Source organism: Scyliorhinus canicula, chromosome 1 (genome assembly GCF_902713615.1).
Source record: "Scyliorhinus canicula chromosome 1, sScyCan1.1, whole genome shotgun sequence".
Taxonomy (NCBI): domain Eukaryota; kingdom Metazoa; phylum Chordata; class Chondrichthyes; order Carcharhiniformes; family Scyliorhinidae; genus Scyliorhinus; species Scyliorhinus canicula.
Window position 1 is genome coordinate 290,689,191 of NC_052146.1, and position 24,012 is coordinate 290,713,202.

General features: G+C 44.0%; 1 protein-coding gene across 3 annotated transcripts in view; it reads right to left on the reverse strand.

Moving 5' to 3' along the window:
• Positions 1–17,495, reverse strand: part of LOC119975372 (fasciculation and elongation protein zeta-2-like) — a 178,076-nt gene extending 160,581 nt beyond the window's left edge. Inside the window, exon 1 of one of the 3 annotated variants that reach the window (XM_038815006.1) lies at positions 17,034–17,495. In XM_038815006.1, coding sequence (XP_038670934.1) covers positions 17,034–17,359 — 326 coding nt within the window. In that variant the 5' untranslated portion in view covers positions 17,360–17,495. The remainder of the gene's footprint in view (positions 1–17,033) is intronic. The other 2 variants (XM_038815005.1, XM_038815004.1) reach the window with 2 other exon arrangements.
• Between the last annotated feature and the right edge of the window lie 6,517 nt (positions 17,496–24,012).

Consider the following 24,012-nt stretch of genomic DNA (forward strand, 5'->3'; position numbering starts at 1 on the left):
CAGTTCCAGCAGTCATAATGTCTGCATGCATTTTAACCCATGTTTATAATAACATTACTGCAAAAATACCAACTATAAAATATAACAATTTCTTACATTCATCGCAATATTGAACAAGGACTGAGCCAAAGGTTGTTCCATTTCTGAAAGCTTTAGATTGTGGCATGGTACAACCAACAAAAATATAATTAACAACCCTCAATTCCCGGGGGAAATGTATTTCTACAACAATTATTTCATGCCCTAAAGGTGAGTTTGTATTCCAGCAATAATGTCCTGTAACTCAATTGGCATCATTATGAAATATAATGCTATCGTTGTCCCCAGTCACCACCTACTTGTTCTGACTGGGAATAACTTAACTGTCAAAATAGTCTGTGAATAGAAACTCTTCAATGAACTGCTCTCCTTTTTAAGACACTTTTATATTGGGTTCAACAAGACACAGTTCTCCCACTGTCATCAGTATTTTTGAATGTAAAAGGATTGATGCTTCTAAACCCAATAGCATTAGCACACTGGGCTAAATCGCTGGCTTTTATTGCAGACCAAAGCAGGCCAGCAGCACGGTTCAATTCCCGTACCAGCCTCCCCGAACAGGCACCGGAATGTGGCGACTAGGGGCTTTTCACAGTAACTTCATTGAAGCCTACTTGTGACAATAAGTGATTTTCATTTCATTTCTCATTTTCATTAGGGACTCAGATTTTAGTGGGTCCAACCAATTGTCATTGAGTCGCAACCCTACTAAGGTGAGCCGTTTGCTTCCCTTTTATTTGAATTGTAGACAACGTGGGTCTACAAACTAGAGTGAACTTTGATTGAGCACTAGTCCTCCAAGATGCCTTACACGATCATAAATGTATCTTTAATATCCTTCTTTCTCCCCTTCAAACCATGAAGGGGGGGGGGAAAGAGAGAGAGAGAAAAACTACACAGGAAGGTCAATTAAAACAGGATCAGTGTCAAACAAAATCATTGTTTATTTAATAACAGAATAATGAAAGATAAAAGTGAATTGATTTTTTTTTTAAATTTAGAGTACCCAATTCATTTTGTCCAATTAAGGGGCAATTTAGCGTGGCCAATCCACCTACCCTGCACATCTTTGGGTTGTAGGGGCGAAACTCAGACAAACACGGGGAGAATGTGCAAACTTCACACGGACAGTGACCCAGAGCCGGGATCGAACCTGGGACCTCGGCGCCGTGAGACAGCAGTGCTAACCACTGCACCACCGTGCTGCCGAATTGATTTTTTTTTTTTAAATGTGAAAAACATAATTAACCATGTCTACAAAAGTTTCCTTAATTATGTGAACTTGGACAGAAACATAGGAAGAATGGGATCAGTATGATCTCTTGGATCCCATCCTCTTTTTAAAAAATTACATGTATATATTTATCCTTGTTTTTAAATCGGAATTCTTCACACTTACACCTGTGGGGTATTTCATTCGCAACTAATGAAAAATTCAGTAAAGCATTTAGAAGTGTCAGTTTACAGCGCTGCGATCACAGATTTAACCTCAAGGTTTATGTAAAAGTCAAATTTGGTAACCTTTAAAACATCAGTTCAAAGACAGATAACAGACAAATATCTCTATGCTGTATTCATCATGCACTTCAATTCCTTGTCATTTACGTCACAAAGTAGTGTTAGCAGAGCTACAGCCCAATTACCTTCCCTTTAACTGAAAGCGGAATGCACAAAGGTGAAAACGATTAAATCAGTCAGTATCCATTTAATATACATTGAACTGCTGGATTGATGTAACCTCCTTAAAGCAAGCTTCAGGACAATTATGCAGTTTGAATAATAAAAACAAAAGCCATCTTGATTCAGAGGTTAAAACGCTGACTGGAGCAGAATTCATATGTAGTATTGTTAAATGATCACAAATGTAGTCAAACATCTATTTGCAGAGACATTTTAAGTATTGTATGTTCATATGACTCAAATATCAATGCCCATTTGGGTGCACCTTCATTAAAAAGGAAAAGCGACCCTACTTCAAAAACATTAGGACAGAATGTAAGTATGCACAAATTTGTAATGGGAGTACATACATTCTATGACCAGTTACTCCCACTATTTCCTATGCTTTGCCCAGTTCAGGTACAATGACAGACATGACAACGAGACTTTTAAGTCTGTCCCTATGGAGGGCACTAAATCATCATCCCCAGTGAGGCGAGATTGCTCCTCTTGATTTTAATTAACTTTTGTTCAGACAACAGGGATTTTATATCCAGCACCGATACACTTAACACTAAACACACTTTTCTTAAGGGAATTGCACAGATTCTTGAAGTGCATAAATGCAAAACAACTACCCCGGCGTGGAAGAATTATATGGCACATTATTTAATACATTTACAAAAAAGACTATGAAGAGGAACTGAGAAAAGATCAATGATCTGAAATTTTAACTGTTTCTCTCTCCATAGATGCTGCTTGACCTGGTGAATAAAACACACCGAGTCAATTTAACAATCTTTGATCAAATTTACAGGACTGACATAGGCTATTTGGCCCAACCTGTCAAGGCCAGTGTTTACACATCATACAAACCTCCTCCCACTAATTACCTCTTCCCTCTATGCCCCCACCAATTTGTGCCATCCCTTTCTTCATCAGAGGAGAAGAAATGAGAGAAACTGTCATGCAAGAGAGAAAGAAAAGATGAAGGAAAGGAGAAAAGAAGGCACCTTTTACAAATAGTGTTTAAAGAAAAATAATACAAAGATGTTGAAACGGTTAAATGCAAGGCTTTATAAAAGAAACAGAAAACAGAAAAATTGTCAATTCAATGCACGCAGATAATAGCTCTATTTAAATAATCTGCACCCCTAGAAAGATTTTAGAAGCTTGTATTCTGATTTTGAACAAAAACATTGTTCAAGGACAAGGCAAAGCTGCTTACGAAATTGCTGGGAAAAGAACAAATATTCATATAAAACACGAACAATAAAATTAAAAACTATCAAATCAGATTGTATACATTTTCTGTCTTCTGCTCCATACCATCTTTTTTTAGTTATAGGTGGCATATATAAAATATATAGTGCTTTTCCAAAGCAAATTCTAAAGGCACAGCATTACATAAACGACAATAGGAACTGCTCCTTTTTCCAGTCCAGACAAAACAACTGGTCATAAATAAGCCAATTACATTTAAACGATAGAGAACTCAATTCAAATTTCCGAAATGGAAGTTCCCAAACATTCCACCATTAATGCCACCACATCACTGCCAGAAAGCATTGTTGACTAATGTGATGTGATATGCACTATGAATCATAAGTCCTTACGGCTTGAATCACACTGCCTGCAAGTTATGAAAGCGACAACAGACTTAAATGCTTATATGCAGAGACTTATATTTAAATTATTGCCATCATTTTGGTTAGTACTAAAAGGATTTACGTAGGAACTAAGTAGGGCAGAAAAACGGCTTTTGAACAATTACATATCAAACTACTTCAATTGTATTGCTATCTCGTCGAGTGGAAAAAAAAATCAGTGAACAGAAGATAATTTCCACCTCAGGTTTTAGAAATAAAAATTTGTGCCGTGCAACTGACCACAGGCTTGTACTATAATTTGTTTATTTCCAGCACATCAATTCCCTCCTGTACCAGAATGTAGAGAACAAAAGACCGTATTGGTCCATCTGGTCAGCCTCTAACAGCATGCAATTCATCAGAATTCTTAGACAATGATTACCTATCCAAAGATATGCAGATACAAAGAAATAGCAGCATCCTGGTCAGTGAGTTCCCCAGATTTTGTAATCTAGTTCACTTCACTCTGGTAGACAAAAATTAAAGCATAATAGCAGTGATAGTAAATATGAAAAGCAAACTAACATACATTCCAGTGCTGTATTTATAATATCATTGCTGCTGTCCTAACTCCCACAATAGTACTGTTGTATAAACAAGGTGACAGTAATGTTTTTGGGGGGATGGATGGAATCCATATCAGGAATTTTCTATGCAACTGAACTGAATGGTTTCCTGTATCTGGCCTGTACACTCTGTAAAACTACACTATTTCAAGACACAAGCCTACATTGTTCCAGTATATGAACTTAACACAAATAAACACACAACACCCAATACAATGCAATTATGCTTACAAGATAGTGTTTTTATAGTACATTAGAAAATGAGTCCACAAAACAAAATGATTCACAATAATTTTACACAAATTGAGACTTCCGATCGTGACATGTGAAGAGTACACAGTCACACATGAAGTGGCTCCTGCAGAATATCTTGATTTTGGTCCTTTTTATCTGATTTTGGTGGGATCACCGACACAGATGAAAAATCTGAAGAGAATTGAGAAACCGTGATTCTCGCCGGAAAGTTAGTGTTTCACGCCTCTCGCTGGTGATGTCACGGGGTTCACGCCCACAAAAGGCAAGAACCTAATTTTAACGTTATGAATACATTTTAATGTAATTGACCGGCAATACCCCCGTGGCGATGGGGTGGCTGATGGCATAAACATCGCCCACTGATTTATTTATTTTTTAATCTCAAAGGGGCTTAAGATCTGGATTGAGAACTGGAAAGTTACTTGTTGGTTTTCAATCAGAGCCTGACACATTGAAACTATATGGCAAGATTCTGCCCATTGACTATGATTAGGCATGGCCATGTTTTCTTGATTGTCACAATTATTTCTTCAGTCATGCATAATAGCAAGAAATATGCTTCACATAATGCTGGAGAATCCCTTAAAATAAACAGGCTCATATACCAGGTACTCTAGTGTTGTTGTATAAATTCAAAATTTTTCAATAAAAATTATTTTTTTTTTTAAAGTTTGGCACTAACCTTTTCGTTTCTGTCTCCCCCCACCACACACACACACACACACACACACACACACACACACACGAGGTTACTGCCTTATATCCATTCTCAATTATCCATTTTACAAGATAGAAACTGGATTTTCACAACTCTTCAAGAAAAGGAAACAATTGCAAGTATATATCACCTGATCTGGCATGTCTTCAGATCTTCGATAGTAGTTATTTAATTTGCAAATTCAAATCAGAAAGCAACCACAAGGAAACCAGGTTACAACAATAAGCACATTGTCTGCTATTTAAAAGTTATGGAACTCATAGGATAACACAGTATTTTGATGATTCAACACTAATGCATGGATTTCAGTCTGAATCCAAGATTCCCCTACAGTAAGTTTAAAATCTTAGCATAACATCACGTGAATTAATGCAGCCCAAAAGTAGTATGCAGTCATTTCCGTTCTGACAAAGAGTCGAGGACTTAAAACGTTAACTCCATTGCTTTCCTGATAAGAGGCTAGCAGACCTGCTGAGTCTTTCCAGCATCTTCTGTTCTTGTTTTAGATTCCGGCATCCACAGAATTGTGCTTATTCTATACATATCATGCTGGCTATAATTTATATGAACAGTGAAAGTGACTTCAAAGATGAGAAAATTCTGCCATCAAAATGAAACCAGCTCCACCCTGGGTTTAAAAAACATGATAATCAAACGGACTAACTTTTTAAAAAAACCCAATTCATTTTTTCCAATTAACAGGCAATTTAGCGTGGCCAATCCACCTACCCTGCACAACTTTGGGTTGTGGGGGCGAAACCCACGCAAGCATGGGGAGAATGTGCAAACTCCACACGGACAGTGACCCAGAGCCTGGATCGAAACTGGGATCTCGGCACCGTGAGACAGCAGTGCCAATCACTGCGTCACTGTGCTGCCTTCAAACTGAGTAACTTAAATGCTTTCTGCAAGTGAAGAACATAAATAATCTAGTTTTAATCAGGTGAAGTTGTTAATTAATCTACATTGTGTGCAACCATAATTCCAAAAGTTAACAAAAGGCATACCTCTCATGACAAACAGGCAATTCTTAAGGTAAGACATAGTAATCAAAACAATTTTGCAATGCAGCATGACCAGATGAGTGTCAAAATGGCTCCTAAACATGTGGGATTTTGGTGTCCAGGAAGAAAAGTCGTAATGGGGCTCTGAAAGTGTAGAACAGCTAAATCATAAATAAACATTGGGAAGCTTCATGGAATTTCACAAAGGGTTGGACAGTGGTTAGCACTGTTGCCTCACAACGCCAGGGACTCGAGTTCAATTCCGGTCGTGGGTGACTGTCTGTGTAGAGTTTGCACAGTCTTCCCCTGGCTGCATGGGTTTCCTCTGGGTGCTCCGGTTTCCTCTCACAATCCAAAAATGTGTAGGTTAGGTGGATTGCCAGGCCAAATTGTCCAAAGATTAGCTGGGGTTACAGGGATTGGGCAGGTGAGTGGACCTACGTGGGGTGCCCTTTCAGAGGGTTGGTGCAGTCTCAATGTGCCAAATGGCCTCTTTCTGGACTACATAGGGATTCTATGATTCTGTGACTCCATGCTCGGAATAAATCACTGGGCAGCCCTGGCTCCTAAACATGATCTCATAGATGCTCAATGCTACAATGAAATACCATGCATGGTTTAACGAAAATACTGCTCTGAATATTAATGACTGCTACAATGAAGATCCCATAGGATCATTCTTAGGCCACAAACAAAAATTTTTAAATAAGATTTTAAGAAATCAGAATAACTCCCTCAATCCTTTTTCTCCCCATGCCACATTCTAATTAGAAAATGAAATAAAATTCATCGTCCATAACAAACTGTAAAAATCAACGGCAGCAACATGCAGGATATGGCAGTCCAGATCTCTTCAAACTCATAGAACTGGAGAAAACATTAAGGGGCCAGAAATGTGGCAAAGCAGTGGGATATGACAATATCACACTAGAACAATTTGGCCCACTGTGCTCATGTTCAGATGACTCAGTTCAACACAAAAATCATCATTTCAAAATCACTCTCAAAGTGGTGGTGTATGGCAAAACTCATTGCCATTCCAAAACCTGGAAAAGATCACACACTGTTGGCCATCTATCGACCGATTTCATTGCTTTCTGTTCGCTTTAAGATATTTGAGCATCTTATCCTGCAACACATATCCCCATCCTTATGGGAGGCAGTGATGAAGTAGTATTGTTACTGGGCTGGTTTAGCTTACTCAGCTAAATCGCTGGCTTTTAAAGCAGACCAAGCAGGCCAGCAGCACGGTTCAATTCCCGTACCAGCCTCCCCAGACAGGCGCCAGAATGTGGCGACTAGGGGCTTGTCACAGTAACTTCATTGAAGCCTACTCGTGACAATAAGCGATTTTCATTTCATTTCATCAGATCCAGAAAAATGCTCTGGGTACCCGGGTTTGAATCCCACAACGGATGGTGAAATTTGAATTCAGTAAAAATCTATAATAAGTCTAATGATGACCATGAAACCATTGTCAATAGTCAGAAAAATACCCATCTAGTTCACCGTGCCCTTTAGGGAAGGAAATCTGCCTCCCTTACCGAGTCTGGCCAAACATGTGACTCCAGATCCACAGTGAAATGGTTGACTCTGAAATAGCCAATAAATGCTGACTTTACCAGTGACACCCACATCCAATTAATTTTAAAAATGTTAACCAAACCCATTTCCTTCAGGGACATGTTATCAAGTTCTGGAACTCACCACCATGACTTCCATAATGCTCCTGCAATACAGTTAAGCTGTCCAGAGTGCTTCGACAACTAACCTTGGTCGGGACAGTTGTCGATACACTCCTACACTCCTTTGCAACAGGCGATTCAAAGTCCACCTTGGACAAGTGAGAAGTGCATAGAACTTTGCCCTTTGAGCCATATCAAGAGTCACACCCAAGTATGTTGGGTTAAGATCATGATTTTGGTTCTGAAGAAAACAACAACAACAAAGATTAAAACCAGGAACATTCTACTAACCAAACTTGCTGCATCGGGTGCTGTTGCCACAACACTCCAGACCTCAGCATTTACTCCATAACACAGTACTGTGCTTGCATCTGGCAAAATTCATCACAATACACATCATTACTGGAATCCTCCAACACCAGACTTCCTGCCCTCACAAACGATTACTCCCCACGTATCTACCAGTTGACAAGCTAATTGAAACCGTCTGTGCTGCAACTCACTTACCACTCCATAATTCACCTACTGCCCCCTTCCTTCTGAGCACCCCTTAAAGAGCACACGTCCCGAGCAAGATCTACCAGCAGATATCCTTTGGATCGTGGAATGGGAAATACAGGCAGTTACTCAAGTTCCTGGTGACAAACCCTGTTTGGTATATGGCAAGCTTTGAATACCAATGGGAAGCGTTGATGTACAAATGGACCTGGATGTCCTGATACACCAATCACTGAAAGCAAGCCTGCAGGTACAACAAGCAGTTAAGAAGGCAAATGGAACGTTGGCCTTCATTGCAAGGTGACTCAAGTACAGGAGCACAGTTGTCTTATTGTAGCTGTACAGGACCTTCGGGAGACCACATTTGGAGTAATGTGTGCAGTTTTGGTTTCCTTACCTAAGAAAGGGAGTCCAACGAAGGTTCACCAGACTGATTCCTGGGATTCCAAAATTGTCGTACAAGTAGAGATTGGGTCAACCAGGCCTGTGTTCGCTGGTTTAGAAGACTAAGAGGGGATCTCATTGAAATGTATATAATTCTGTTTAATATAAAAATGTATAAAACGGGACCTCCTCTTGTGCAAGGATAAGCCTGATACAGTTTAAGGTGCTGCACAGGGTGCATATGACTCGGGCGAGAATAGTGGGTTCTTTCAGGGGGTAGCAGATGAGTGTGAGAGGTGTGGGCGGAGGCCAGCGAATCATGCGCACATGTTTTGGGGTTGTGAAAAATTGGGAAGATTCTGGGCGGGAGTGTTCGCGGTCTTAGCCAGGACAGTGAAGGAGGAGGTGAACCAGGACCCTTTGGTGGCGATATTTGGGATTTCAGAGAAGCCCGGGCCCATGGAGAGGAGGAAGGCCGATGTCATGGCCTTCACCTCTCAGATTGCACGGTGACGAATTTTGCCGGAGTAGCGGTCGGCATCGCCACCGGGGTAGCTTTATGGTTGGGTAACCTGTACGACTTCCTGCGGTTACAGAAGATAAAGTATGAGTTATGGGGCTCAGCAGGGTAGTTTGAGAAAAGGTGGGGGGATGTTTGTGACCGTGTTTGAGGAGCTGTTCGTCGCGGGGGGTGGGAGTGGGGGGGGGGGGGGGGGGGGGGTGCAAAAAGAGGAAAATCTGTACAAACTGTATAGTTGATTGTTGGGAAGAATGTTTCCCGGGGTGTTTATTTGCTGTAACTACTTTGATACAAGTTTGAATAAAATGAGTTTTTTTTTTAAATGTATAAAATTCTGACCGGGTTGGTTGGACAGACTGAATGTAGCGATGATGTCTCCTCTGCCTGGGGTTTATAACAAGGTATCAGTCTCAGGATAAGGGGTAGGGCATCTAGAACTGAAATAAGGAGAAACATCTTCACTCAGATGGTGGTGAACCTATGGAATTCTCCACCACAGAAGGATGTGGAGGCCATCCACTGAATGTATTTAAGGAGGAAATAGATTTCTAGACTCTAAAGTTGTCAAGGGGTATGGGGAGAGCACAGGAGTATGGTGTTGAGATAGAGGATCAGCCATGATCATATTGAATTGCGGTGCAGGCTCAAAGGGCCAAATAACCTACCTTTGCTCCTATTTTTTATATTTTTACCACAGCCAGTGATCTTTGCTAAACAAGTTCAAGAGACACGAGGATCCCTCTGCAGCCATCCTCCACCGCTGGGGCCTCAGTACAAACCCCTTATTCAATCATGAAGAGAACAAGGAGGAGTGTCCCCTGTACAAACTGAAGGGCAGCACGGTAGCATAGTGGTTAGCACAATTGCTTCACAGCTCCAGGGTCCCAGGTTCGATTCCCCGCTGGGTCACTGTCTGTGCGGAGTCTGCACATTCCCCCCGTGTGTGCGTGGGTTTCCTCCGGGTGCTCCAGTTTCCTCCCACAGTCCAAAGATGTGCAGGTTAGGTGGATTGGCCATGCTAAATTGCCCTTAGTATCCAAAATTCCCTCAGTGTTGGGTGGGGTTATTGTGTTATGGGGATAGGGTGGAGGTGCGGGGTTGGGTAGGGTGCTCTTTCCAAGAGCCGATGCAGACTCGATGGGCCAAATGGCCTCCTTCTGCACTGTAAATACTATGAAATAAATGGCAGACTAATTACCTTAAACTCAGCAAATGAGAGGGCGGCCCTGGGTCACTGTCCGTGTGGGGTTTGCACATTCTCCCCATGTCTTTGTGGGTTTCATCCCCACAACCCAAAGATGTGTAGGTTAGGTGGATTGGCCATGCTAAATTGCCCCTTAATTGGTTACTCTAATTTTTTTTTAAAACTCAGCAAATGATGAGGCTATTGGTTTGGCTTTGGAAATTTGCATTCACTAAATAACAGTTGTAACCGAAAAAGGGAGGATACTTAGCTGTCAGCTTGAAAATTTCTGTTAAAGCAAATCTAAACAAAATATGCCAGAGCAGTTGGGTACATTTGATGCTGCTGTAGCATTTGTTGGCACTTCACCATATTGTGCCATATTGCTCCCTGTTCCCTCCTTATGTGATGCTTTATCTTGAAGTCTCAAGCTTTCTTCTGTGAAAGAAAGAGAGAGAGAAATTTCTGGCATTTAGGTACCACAAGGTAGCTTATAAAATTAACTAAAAGCTACTAGGGTTCGCCCAAAGGTGGCAGCCATTTATTGACTTCTTCGCAGAGGAGTAAGTGTCAGCGGGAGGGTAGGGTAGAGAAGAGTAGAGTAGGGGGATATTGAGGCAGATCCGTGCGTGAACAGAGCCGTGGTTAGACTACGTTTAATTTGTGTCATGACTTTTTTTTTGTATTGTATAAAGTCACTTTTTCTATCTGCCTAAAATACCTCAATAAAATTTTGTTTAAAAAAAATAAAATTAACTAAAATCTAAATCATTAGTTGCTTCTTTTCGCCTTCACTTCAGCATACGAGTAAAAACCACAAATTTATAAGAGTCAATTGAAGAGGTGCAAATTAACTTGATACAAAATAATAGTTTCAAATAATGCAGTTTGTACTTGTATTGCATAAGCAATATAAAAATATATCCCCACTGCATTTTGCAGGGGGGACGAACAGGAGGAACACACAAATATAATTTAAAATTTGGTCAATGCTGAGTTTTGGGAAAACTTCTAAGGTGGACAGAGAAGTGGAGAGGTTCAGAAAAAACTGAGACATGGCCTCTAACAAGTTGTCTCACAACACCTGGCTTAATGCTCTGAAGTCAGTGTTCTTCAAACTTTTTTTCCGGGGACCCATTTTTACCAATCGGCCAACCTCCGCGACCCACGCCGGCCAACCCTCGTGCCCCACACTGGCCAACCCTCGCGACCCACCATTTTCTCTTACCATTAATGAGAGAGGTGAACCTGCTTGGTCCTCACGATCTCACTCCAATCAGGTTCACAGGAAGAGAGGGCTGTGCGCATATCGGATGAAGGATTCAGCCGGTTCCTTTGTGGCGTCTTTATCTTGTTGAGGACGGAAAATCCAACCTTACACGTGTAGGTCGTTGTGAAGGGCAAGAGCAACAAAATGCTTGTTTTACTCAGCTCCGGATATTCCTCAGAGATGCTACTCCAGAATGCTGATAGCCTCATTGACTTGTGCCGTGTTTTTAATATGCTGTCACAGCTGAGATGCACAAGCTCAATTTCTTCTTTTGAAGTCAGCTGCAAGTTACTTCACCAGAAGCCCTGGAGCTCACACCAACACTGCTTTGTCCTGCTGTGGACCCTCCGGAACAGCTCACACCAATACTGCTTTGTCCTGCTGTGGATTCTCCTGAACAGCTCACACCAACACTGCTTTGTCCTGCTGTGGATTCTCCTGAGCCACTTTCTTCAGTAGGTTTAGTTGTGAGATCCTGGCCTCTGTCTCTCTGGTCCTCCCTTCTAACAAAACGATCCATTTTAAATTTTACTGTCCTGTTGCTTGTTTGCTGCTAACTAAATGGAGGAATCGCAAACACGCCCAAAGCACGTGACGTCGACGTTCGGGGGGGGGGGCATGACCTGCCCTCTGCCTCCCTTTAGGCGGGAAGATTAGATAGATTAGGTAAAAAAATCTTCTGTGTCTCTGCAGCAGCCGGCTTTTAATAACGCCGGCTTTAAGCGGCCTTCGAAATGGCCGCAAACATATTAAAGAAAATCGGCCACATCGCATGCACGCCCGATCATTGGTGCGCATGCGCAGAACTATATAGTTTTGCGCATGTGCACCGATGATCGGGCGCGCATGCGCAATGCGGCCGATTTTTTAAAAAAATACGTTCGTGGCCATTTTGAAGGTCGCTTGCAGCCGGTGTTAATAAAAGTCGGCTTTCGTGGCTGATTCGCGCGATCGGGAGCGCCGCGATGGACGGCTCTGCAATCCTCCCGACACCCTCCCACAACTCACCCACGGGTCACACCCCCGAGTTTGAATAACACTGCTCTGAAGTGACAGATTAAGTAGGGTCAGTTACCTCACTTAAATGCACAATGTCCTTTTGAGTCAATTTCTGGTGCTTCAATTATGGCTAAAAATAATTTGTAGCAAGTCCCAGGCCTACAATCGCCAGGGTTTGTCTGGTGACTAAGGAAAGAAAAAGGAAAAGAAAGGCTTGTGTTTATATAGCTCCTTTCACAACCTCAAGATTACCGAAATCCTTTGCACCCAATTGTGTAATATTTGAAAGGTGTATGGTATTAAAACTTCTGAAGGAAGGACAAGAGCAGAAGACAACTGACAATCCCACCAACTAGAGATTCCCCTCCAAGTCTAGGGGATTTTCACAGTAACTTCATTGAAGCCTACTTGTGACTATAAGTGATTATTATTATTTTGTTATTAAGTCACTCATAGATTTCATAGAATTTAGTGCAGGAGGCTATTCGGCCCATCGAGTCTGCACCGGCTCTTGGAAAGAGCACCCTACCCAACCTCACACCTCCACCCTATCCCCATAACCCAGTAACCCCTGTTAAGTAATGGATTAAGAGACATTCCATTTAGTTGTCTTATTTAGGTTAAGTATCCAATAGTGGACACTGATATGTAAAGGGGCTTCAGGTGGCCTTTGAGTCAGGTGATGTGATGTTAGAGTTTGGTGCAGAGTCTGTTGAAGTAAATTAAAGGTGTTTGTGGAAAAGGAGCAGAACCTTTGACTCTTTGTACAACAGCAGCTAAATGTATAACAACGCCACCCAACACTAAGGGCAATTTTGGACACTAAGGGTAATTTAGCATGGCCAATCCACCTAACCTGCACATCTTTGGACTGTGGGAGGCAACCCACGCACACACAGGGAGAACGTGCAGACTCCGCACATACAGTGACCCAAGCTCGGAATTGAATCTGGGACCCTGGAATGTGAAGCAATTGTGCTAACCACTATGCTACCGTGCTGCCCTCATCACCTCAACTTGGAAATATAATTGCCGTACTTTCACCGTTGCTGAGTCAAAACCCTGGAACTCCCTCCCTCTCTAGCAGCATTGTGGGTCTATGTACACCTCAGGGTCTGTAGCCGTTCAAGAAGGCAGCTCACCACCACCTTCTGAAGGGCAACTAGGAATAAATGTTGGCCTAACCAGCAACGCCCACATTTCATACATGACATTTTTTTTTAAATATGTAAATAAATATTGGCCAGGACACCAGGAAGATAGTCTCCCACTCTTCTTCATATTGGGATCTTGCATGTCCATCTGAGGGGTTTTGGTTAATGAAAGGTCACGCTTTTGACAGTGCAGCACCCCTACAGCACTTTTGGGACTCCTTACCAGTCAAACAGCTCAAAGTAGAGAGAGGAAGTAGAATTCCCCAGATGAACTGTCTCCTAAGACAAGGAGTGCTACAATATTAGCAGGTGCTCTCTTCATACTGAAATATCTGAAAATGTTTGGAAGAGCAAGCAGCAAACACCAGCTTACGTTCATCAGCAGCAGTATAACTGTGACTTTGATTTCTAGCTGGTCAGTAAATGCCATCTTTTCTTTGATAGCAACCGGACATTGTACAATAGATTCCAAACATCTTTTCACCTTCAAAGTATTAGGCAAATTTAATAAAATACAGCAAGTTTACTAAAAATAGAAGTTGTCAACTGCAGCTAGTGAAAGTAATTCTCAAACGTTCCCTAGCTGCGTGCTGTGCCCTCTGTTAACATCATTTTGCTGCTGCTTATTTATATCGCAGGAGATGTAGGTATTCTGCCGTAGGACTGCAGCTGTGAACTTCCATCTGGAAGTTGGCATAATACGACGTAGTATCATCCCAGTCAATTGAAATGGTTTTTGGATTTATTGTTAATAACACTATCACCTTATTTTAAAAAGCCTCAAGGACAGGAAACCAAATCCTTCATTATGATTATAAAAAAGGTTTAATTAATATTATCTAGCTCATACATTCCTCTGGAAGAAAAGCAGATTATGTTTAACTTACTTGGATGGCACTATAATCACAGTATTAACAAGCTACCAGATAAATTTATTTCAAATGTGAGATTCATTCTTACTCTTCTGAACTCGTGGATACAACCCTAACCTTTCCTCGTAAGACAACGCGCCCATTCCTGTTATTAGTCTAGTAAACCAATTTTGTTTTAAATTTTCAATTTTTGATCTTCCCTAAGTTTTTCATTTACATGGATATGATTTAGTTTTCAAATTTCTGTATTTTCATTGTATTCACAGATCTATAAAACAAGACAGATAAGTAACTAAGGTGTGAAGGACTAAAATATTAGTGAAAATAGAGTATATAAACGAAAAAGAGATAGTGAAGTCTTATGTCAAGAAACTTGGAAATAGACAACACCTTAGATAGTTTGAAAATGAATAGACACCGCCAATCCTCACCTCTGACCAAATACATGTTGGCCACCATCTGCACCTTTAAAAAACAATTAGTAGATAAAAATGGAATAAATGGGCAGCACGGTGGCCTAGTGGTTAGCACAACCGCCTCACGGCGCTGAGGTCCCAGGTTCGATCCCGGCTCTGGGTCACTGTCCGTGTGGAGTTTGCACATTCTCCCCGTGTCTGCGTGGGTTTCGCCCCCACAACCCAAAAATGTGCAGAGTAGGTGGATTGGCCACGCTAAATTGCCCCTTAATTGGAAAAAATAATTGGGTAATCTAAATTTATTTTAAAAAATGGAATAAATGAGTATGAACTATTTAATGGAAACAGAGATTGTGCCAGATACAATGACCAGATAAAAAGGAGAGACAGAAGATGGAGAGGAGCAAGAATTTTTTTAAATCAACTGTGTGCAAGAAACAGAAATGAAGAGGGATAACAAAGGGAAAGCCATAATAAACCAGAAGAGAATCATAGAAAATCTATCAACTTTATAAAAACACACAATTTAGAGAGCACCTTGGATGATTTCGATGAAATTATTAGGTGGGTTAGGTGGATTGGCCAGGCTAAATTGCCCTTAGTGTCCTAAAAAAAATAATGTTAATGGGGGTTGTTGGGTTACTGGTATAGGGTGGATACGTGGGCTTGAGTAGGGTGATCATTGCTCGGCACAACATTGAGGGCCGAAGGGCCTGTTCTGTGCTGTACTGTTCTAATATGTATAATAGCACCTGAAGCGAGCATTAGATTCAATGTAATAATTCCTTTACATTATGACAATTACTTAGAATCTTCATGTAGGAAGATGGGAAATTAAGCAAATATAGTGTAATGGTTATGGAGAAATTAAATGTGTGAAACTTTAAAGCAGCTAGGGGCCCAGATTTTAATAATCTGAAAATGATGATTGGATAGGCTAATAAATTTAATTCATAATTTGAACAGAATTTTAACAGACTTGTCTATTTCCCAGTTTCTTGTCAACTCATCACAATACTACTTAGACAACTACCAGTGCTATACATGGTCCAACGTTTTGCTTTGCAGTTCACCATCAATATCAGTAACTCCCCTTAAAATATAGGAGATGTTGGAATACTGATCACTTGCTGCAGAGAGGGGCAGTTCAACCATCACCTTCAGAAATAACCCACGCAAATTGCAACATCTTCATGCATTAGCTAGCAAATGCACGACGACAAAGGTTAGCTGCCTTAATGGCTACTACATTTGCATTTTCAATTTAAGCATAATTGCTGTTGGCTATTCCAACAGTCACAGAAAATTATATGGCTCGTACCCTTTAAGGCTGCAGATTACTCTGAATACTCAAGGTTACAGATTTTGAAGTGAATATATATTATATATGCAGCTTTCCAAATTCTTAACTACCATCAAATAATTAGTATGTACAGCTACAACTGATTGTAATTAGATATTTCCGGAGTAAAACTAGAAGCACTGGGTTTTAACTGTTCTGTCATTGTGACAATATGTTGCCACCCTGGGGACATAAATTACCTGCAGTATGGTGCATTCTACCCAAAGATCAAAGCACAACAGACTCTCCCTCATGTATCAATACAAATAAAGCGGTCAACTGTGCCTGCTTGATATGCAAACTCTCAAACATTTCCAGCACTATCAATGAACTCTTCTGTATTCCGGATTGATGAATGTTTTTTGCATAAAAGTTTTGAGCTGCAGTGCAGTGAGAAAGGTGCACTCAAGCAAACGCAAATAAAGTCACACAATGTAGGAATTTTAAAGGAGGAGGAGGGGGGGGGGGGGAAGAGAGAGAGAGAGAGAGAAGGAACACAACGCCTGCTGGAAACCTGCAATGCAAACAGGAAAGTGTGGATCTGGTAAATGCGTTGCAGCATACAGGAAACAAAAAGGAGAGAGTGCTGCAGAGAGATGGACTCTCCAGCAAACGTGAGGCTATGAACTGTCAAAGCTATGGCGCACTGGCACACGGCACAGCAGCCGCCAGACCTCAAGTGTCAACGGGACAAAGTTTCCGTCGCTCGGGTGCATTCGGAAGCTGCAAGGAGGCACTGAGGCAAACTGGACCCTAACCCTGGGGGAGGGAAGTGGACAGCACCACCCTCCCCCCACCCTCTTTTCCTAAAGCTACTCACTCGTCGTCTCTCATGATGCTTTCCTCGGAGATGGGCTTGACCGGGGCGATGTTCTCCGTGTTGGTGTTGTAGTTCCGAAAACAGACCGTCAGCTTCTCGTCGAAGTCGTTGACCAGGTCCTCCATCGACTTGAAGCTGACGATCTCCCCGGAGAAGTTGTCCAGCTCGGAGAAATCCTCCAGGCTGTGCTCCAGCGCCCCGCCGGCGCAGCTCGTCCCCGCCACGCCGTTCGAGTTCACCCGGTCCAGCTGGGAACTGGCCGACGGTGCTCTGAACTCGTTGAAATCCTGCCAGTCCTCGTCAAACTGCGCTAAGGGAGCCGCCATGATCAGGGTGGGGGTTGGGGAGCCGGGGTTGGAGGGGGCCGCCGCCGCTTCCCTCAGCCCGCGCTCTCGGGCTGACAACACTGCATCCAGCGCACCAACCGCCGGGGGGGGGCGGGGCCGATTACACGCGCGAGCCGCGTCCCATTGTGACTTCACACGCCCGGCAGATCCCAACGGTGCGCGATGCGAGCGCGCGCACGCACGATATGCAAGGCGAGCGCCTCGGCAGCCCAGCCCTGCTCGCCTCTCGATTATGTCACAGAGAGGGGCGTGATGAAAATGACGGCCCCGCCCACCTTGGTTGCTTTGCCCACGCATGGCATCAGGCTGGACAAGGGGGACTGACCAAACCGGTTCCTGGGCTCCTTGGTTGGTTGCAAAGCCGGAAACCGAACAGCGAAGAAGCCTTTCGGCCCGTCTTGTGCGTGCCCGCCCTCTGTAAGAAAAAAATGAAAATTGCTTGCTGTCACAAGCAGGCTTCAAATGAAGTTACTGTGAAAAGCCCCTAGTCGCCACAGTCCGGCGCCTGTTCTGGGAGGCTGGTATGGGAATTGAACCGTGCTGCTGGTCTGCCTTGGTCTGCTTTCAAAGTCATCGATTTAGCCCCATGCTAAACCAGCCCCACGCTGGATTCTCCTGAGGAAGGAGCAGTGCTCCGAAAGCTAGTGATTCCAAACAAACCTGTTGGACTTTAACCTGGTGTTGGAAGACTTCTTACTGTGCCCACCCCAGTCCAACGCCAGCATCTCCACAGCATGGCTTTTTACAGTGACAACCTTTATTATTTCCTGCTGGGGGCGGCAAGTTGGCTCAGTGGTTAGCGCTGCTGCCTTGCAGCGGCAAGGACCCAGGTTCAATCCTGGGTCACACGGACAATGACCCGGAGTTTCACCCCACGCTAAATTGCCTCCTAATTGGAAAAAAAAGAATTGGGTACTCTTCATGTATTTATTTTTTAATTATTATTTATTGCTGATAAATTTGTCAGGGCCAATCAACTAGATTGAATAAAATACTTGATCTATGTTAATGTGACATTAGAAATGTTAAATTGTAAACCACTTCTACTTCAGTGCGGTAACCTGAATTTCTCAATTTGCTTGCAGGACAGAGTCAGAGCACCCTGGGAAGCATTGAAACAATAAGTGAACATGTCCACCAATGTTCATTTACAGTCATTTTGTTCATTCATTTAAGGGATGTGGGTGTCGCTGACTAGGTCAGCATTTATTGCCCATCCCTGGTTCCCCTTCAGAAGGTGGTGGTGAGCTGCCTTCTTGAACCGCTGCAGTCACTGAGGTGTAGGTACATCCACAGTGCTGTCAGGGAGGAAGTTCCAGCACTTTGACCCAGCGACAGTGAAGGAACGGTGATATATTTCCAAGTGAGGTGGTGAGTGACTTGGAGGGGAACCTCCAGATAGTGGAGTTCCCAGGTATCTGCTGCTCTTGTCCTTCTAGACGGAAGTGATCGTAGGTTTGCCTAAAGAACCTTGGCGAGTTCCTGCAGTGCACCTTGTAGATGGTACACACAGCTGCCACTGTCGGTGGTGGAGGCTTTGTATGTTTGTGGAAGGGGGAGCAATCAAACAGGCTGCTTTGTCCTGGATGGCGTCAAGCTCCCTGAGTGTTGTTGGAGCTGCACTTATCCAGCCAAGTGGAGAGTATCCCATTACGCTCCTGACTTGTGCCTTGTAGCTGGTGGACAAGCTTCGGGGGGTGAGGAGGTTAGTTACTCGCCACAGGATTCCGAGCCTTTGACCTGCTGTGATAGCCACAGTATTAATATGGCTAGCCCAGTTCAGTTTCTGATCAATGGTAAGCCCCAAGATGTTGACTGTGGGGGATTCAGCGACGGTAATGCCATTGAATGTCAAGGAGCGATGGTTAGTTCCTCTGTTGTAGGAGATGGTCATTGCCTGACACATGTGTGGCACAAATGTAACTTGCCATTGTCAGCAGAAGCCTGGAAATATTGTCCAGGTCTTGCTGCATTTGGACATGGACTGCTTCATTATCTGAGGAGTTGTGAATGGTGCTGAACATCCCACTTCTGACCTTATGATGGGAGGTCATTGATCAAGCAGCTGAAGATGGTTGGGCCGAGGACACTACCCTAGGGAACCCCTGCAGTGGTGTCCTGGACTGGAGATGATTGACCTCCAACAGCTACAACCATCTTCCTTTGTGCTAGACATGACTCCAACCAGCGGAGAGTTTTCCCCCTGATTCCCATTGACTCCAAGAGAGGTAAGGTCGTGAGGCTTAGGGATGGAATTCTGGAGTATAGGGCCCAGGCAGCTGGAGGAGATTACAAACATGGAGAGGAGTGAGGTCTTGGCAAGCACAGGGGTGATAAGTGAACAGATTTTGGTGCATGTAAGGACATAGGGGCTGGTTTAGCTCACTGAGCTAAATCGCTGGCTTTTAAAGCAGGCCAGCAGCACGGTTCGATTCCCGTACCAGCCTCTCCGGACAGGCGCCGGAATGTGGCGACTAGGGGCTTTTCACAGTAAGTAACTTCATTGAAGCCTACTCGTGACAATAAGCGATTTTCATTTTCATTCCAAGAGCAAAGATTTGCATGACCTCAAGTTTATGGAGAGCTTAACATGGAAGACCAGTCAGACGTACGTTGGAATAATCAAATCTAGAGTTAAAAAATACTTGAATGAGGGTTTCAGCAGCAGATGAGCTTAAACAGAGGTGGAAGTAAATGATATTATGGAGGGGGAGATAGGTGGGCTTCCTGATGACCACATAAAAGAGAATGTCACTTGAGTCAGCCCTTGTCAACCATCTATATACAGCATTGCATTCCTTCCCACCATCTGGAGGTGATGCAGGTCTCCGGTGGAGGGCTCTTTACAAGGGTCTCCCCTTGTCCATCGGAGATCAGGCATGGAGGGTGCTGCATGCCTAGAACAGTCCATGGATTATACTAGATTTCGCCCCATTTTTAATTTCTCAGAAGAGTTAACCCCTTGGGTGGGATTCTCCGCTGCCCGACATTGATATTGTAATTGGCGATCGTGTGGAGAATCCATTCCGATGCCCAAATCAGGGTCGGCGCCAGTTTGACGCTGGTTAGCCATGCTCTGCCCCCTCAGAAGTGGCGTAATTGGGGCAGCACGGTGGCACAGTGGTTAGCATTGCTGCCCACGGCGCTGAGGACCTGGGTTCGAATCCTGGCCCCGGGGCACTGTCTGTGTGGAGTTTGCACATTCTCCCCGTGTCTGCGTGGGTTTCACCCCCACAACCCAAGAATATGTACAAGATAGGTGGATTGGCCATGCAAAATTGCCCCTTAATTGGAAAAAATAATTGGGTACTCTAAATTTTAAAAAAAAGAAGTGGCGTAATTGCGTTTCGCACCGCACGGCATTGCAACGGTGCTGGTGCGTCATCGGCAGGCCCTCCCACGATGCTCCGCACCCGATGGGCTGAGTTCATGACTGTGCAGGGGACGTGTGGTCTCATCGGTCGGGAACACGGCATGGCGGCTGCGAACTGCATCCAGCGCCGCCACATTCAGCCGAGATCAGTGCTACTGGCCTGGGGGGCTTTCACAAGGGCTGGGGGGACTGGTGGGTGTGGTGTGGCCAGAGGGTGATCTGTGGGGTGACGGATGGCGGGTTGGGTCCACGCACGGTCAGCGCCATGTTGTACGGCGTTACCGCCGCATGTGCGGCCAAGGACCTGCCATTCTCTGGCCATTTTTGACGCAGGAGCCGGATGTTTCTCCCGGCTCCGCTGCTAGCCCCTCACTGGTCCCGGAATCGGTGAGGGTCCGGCGCCAGTTTTTGAGTCCTAAAATGCCTGCAAGTCCTCTGATCCGGTGCCTAGCCGCTGAAACAAAGAATCCATTCCCTTATATTTTGGCTGCGCTTCAACCCCACGTCACTGATTTCTGGTCACTCGATGCCAACGTCCCGGCAGCAGGCGATCAAAGGAGTTGTCCAGTCCAACTGGTCTAGACGGAATAAACAGGCTGTTCTGCGGATGCAATCGAGACTCCAGGATAGTTTGTTGCCTCCCTGGTGCGTGTCAAGGATATCTCGGAGTGGCTGCAGGACATTCTGGGGGGAGGGTGAACAGCCAGTTGTCGTGGTGCACATAGGCACCAACAATATACGTAAAAAAACGGGATGAGGTCCTACAAGCTGAGTTCAAGGAGTTAGGAATTAAACTAAAAAGTAGGACTTCAAAGGTAGTAATCTCAAGATTGCTACCAGTGCCACAAGCTAGTCAGAGTAGGACTGTCAGGATGTATAGGATGAATGCGTGGCTCGAGAGATGGTGCAAGAGGGAAGGATTCAAATTCCTGGGGCATTGGAACCGGTTCTGGGGGAGGTGGGACCAGTACAAACTAGACGGCCTGCACCTGGGCAGGATTGGAACCGATGTTCTTGGGGTGGGGGGGGGGGGGGTTCTAGTGCTGTTGGGGAGGGTTTAAACTGATGTGGCAGGGGGATGGGAACTGATGCAGGAAGTCGGAGGGGAGTAAAATGGGGCCAGAAACAAAAAGCAGTCAGTGGGAAAGTGTAAGGCAGAGAAGCCATCGTCAAAAATCAAAAAGGGCCGCAGTACAGGGTACAGTGACTGAGGAGAGTGTGAAAAGGGAGATAGCCAATGCAGGATTGAGGGTGTTGTACCTAAATGCGTGCAGTATACGGAACGAGGTAAATGAGCTTGTTGCGCACATTGAAATTGGCCGGTACGATGTTGTGGGCATCACAGAGACGTAACTGCAAGGGGATCAGCGCTGGGATCTAAATATCCAAGGTTTCGTGTCCTATCAAAAGGACAGGCAGATGGGCAACGGGACCGGGGTTACATTGTTAGTAAGGAATGAAGTTAAATTGATAGCAAGGAGTGATATAGGATCAGAACGTATAGAATCTCTGTGGGTATAGTTGAGGAATCGCAAAGGTAAAAAGACCTTGATGGGAGTTATGTACAGGACCCCGATCAGTAGTCAGGATGTGGGGCAGAAAATAAATCAGGAGATAGAAAAGGCACGTAAAAAAAGCAATATTACAATAATCATGGGGGATTTCAATATGCAGGTGGACTGGGAAAATCAGGTTAGTAATGGATCCCAAGAAATTGAATTTGTGGAACGTCAAAGAGAAGGCTTTTTGGAGCAGCTTGTGACCGAGCCTACTAGGGAACAGGCAATTCTGGATTTGGTGATGTGTAATGAGGCAGACTTGATTAGGAAACTTAAGGTGAAGGAACCCTTAGGGAACAGTGACCACAATATGATAGGATTTATCCTGCAGTTTGAGAGGGAGAAGCTGCAATCATATGTAACGGTATTACAGTTAAATGAGGGTAACTACAAAGACAGGAGGGAGGAGCTGGCCAGAGTTGATTGGAAAAGGAGCCGAGCAGGGAAGACAGTGGAACAGCAATGGCAGGAGTTTTTGGGGGTTATTAGGGAGGCACAACAGAGATTCATCCCAAGGAGGAGGAGTCATGCTAAGGGGAGGACAAGGCATCCATGGCTGACGAGGGATGTCAAGGACAGCATAAAGGCTTAAAAAAAAGCATACAAAGTGGCGAGGATTAGTGGGAAACCAGAGGATTGGGAAGCCTTTAAAAGCGAGCAGAGGACAACCAAAAAAGCAATGAGGGGGGAGAAGGTGAAGTATGAGTGCAAGCTAGCTAGTAATATAAAGGAAGATAGGAAGAGTTTTTTTCAATATATAAAAGGTACGAGAGAGGCAAAAATAGACATTGACCATGAGAAAATGTGGCTGGAGAAGTAATAATAGGAAACAAAGAAATGGCAGATGAACTGAATAGTTAATTTGCATCAGTCTTCACGGTGGAAGACACCAATTGGATGCCAGAGCTCCAGGAGAATCCAGAGCAGAGGTGAGTGCAGTGACCATTACTAAGGAGAAGGTTCTGGGGAAACTGAAAGTTCTGAAGGTGGATAAGTCACCTGGACCGGATCGACTACACCCCAGGTCCTAAAAGAGATAGCTGAGGACATTGTGGCTGCATTGATGATGATCTTTCAGGAATCATTGAAGGCAGAAAGGGTCCCAGAGGACTGGAAGGTGGCTAATGTAACACCACTGTTTAAGACGAGAGGGAGGCAGAAGACGGGAAATTATAGGCCAGTTAGCCTGACTTTGGTCATTGGTAAGATTTTAGAGTCTTATTAAAGATGAGATCGCGAAGTGCATGATAAAATAGGACTGAGTCAGCACAGCACTGTCAAAGGGAGGTCGTGTCTGACATATCTGTTAGAGTTCTTTGAGGAGGTAACAAGGAAGTTAGACAAAGGAGAACCAGCGGACGTGATTTATTTAGATTTCCAGAAGGCCTTTGACAAGGTGCCACATAGGAGGCTGTGAAATAAGTTAAGAGCTTGTGGTGTTCAGAGCAAGATCCTGGTATGGATAGAGGATTGGCTGACTGGCAGAAGGCAGAGAGTGGGGCTAAAGGATGGCAGCTGGTGACTAGTGGTGTGCCTCAGGGGTCTGTGCTGGGACCACAACTTTTTACAATATACATTAATGATCTGGAAGAAGGTACTGAAGGCACTGTTGCTAAGTTTGCAGATGATACAAAGATCTGTAGAGGGACAGGTAGTATTGAGTAAGCAAGGGGGCTGCAGAAGGATTTAGACAAGCTAGG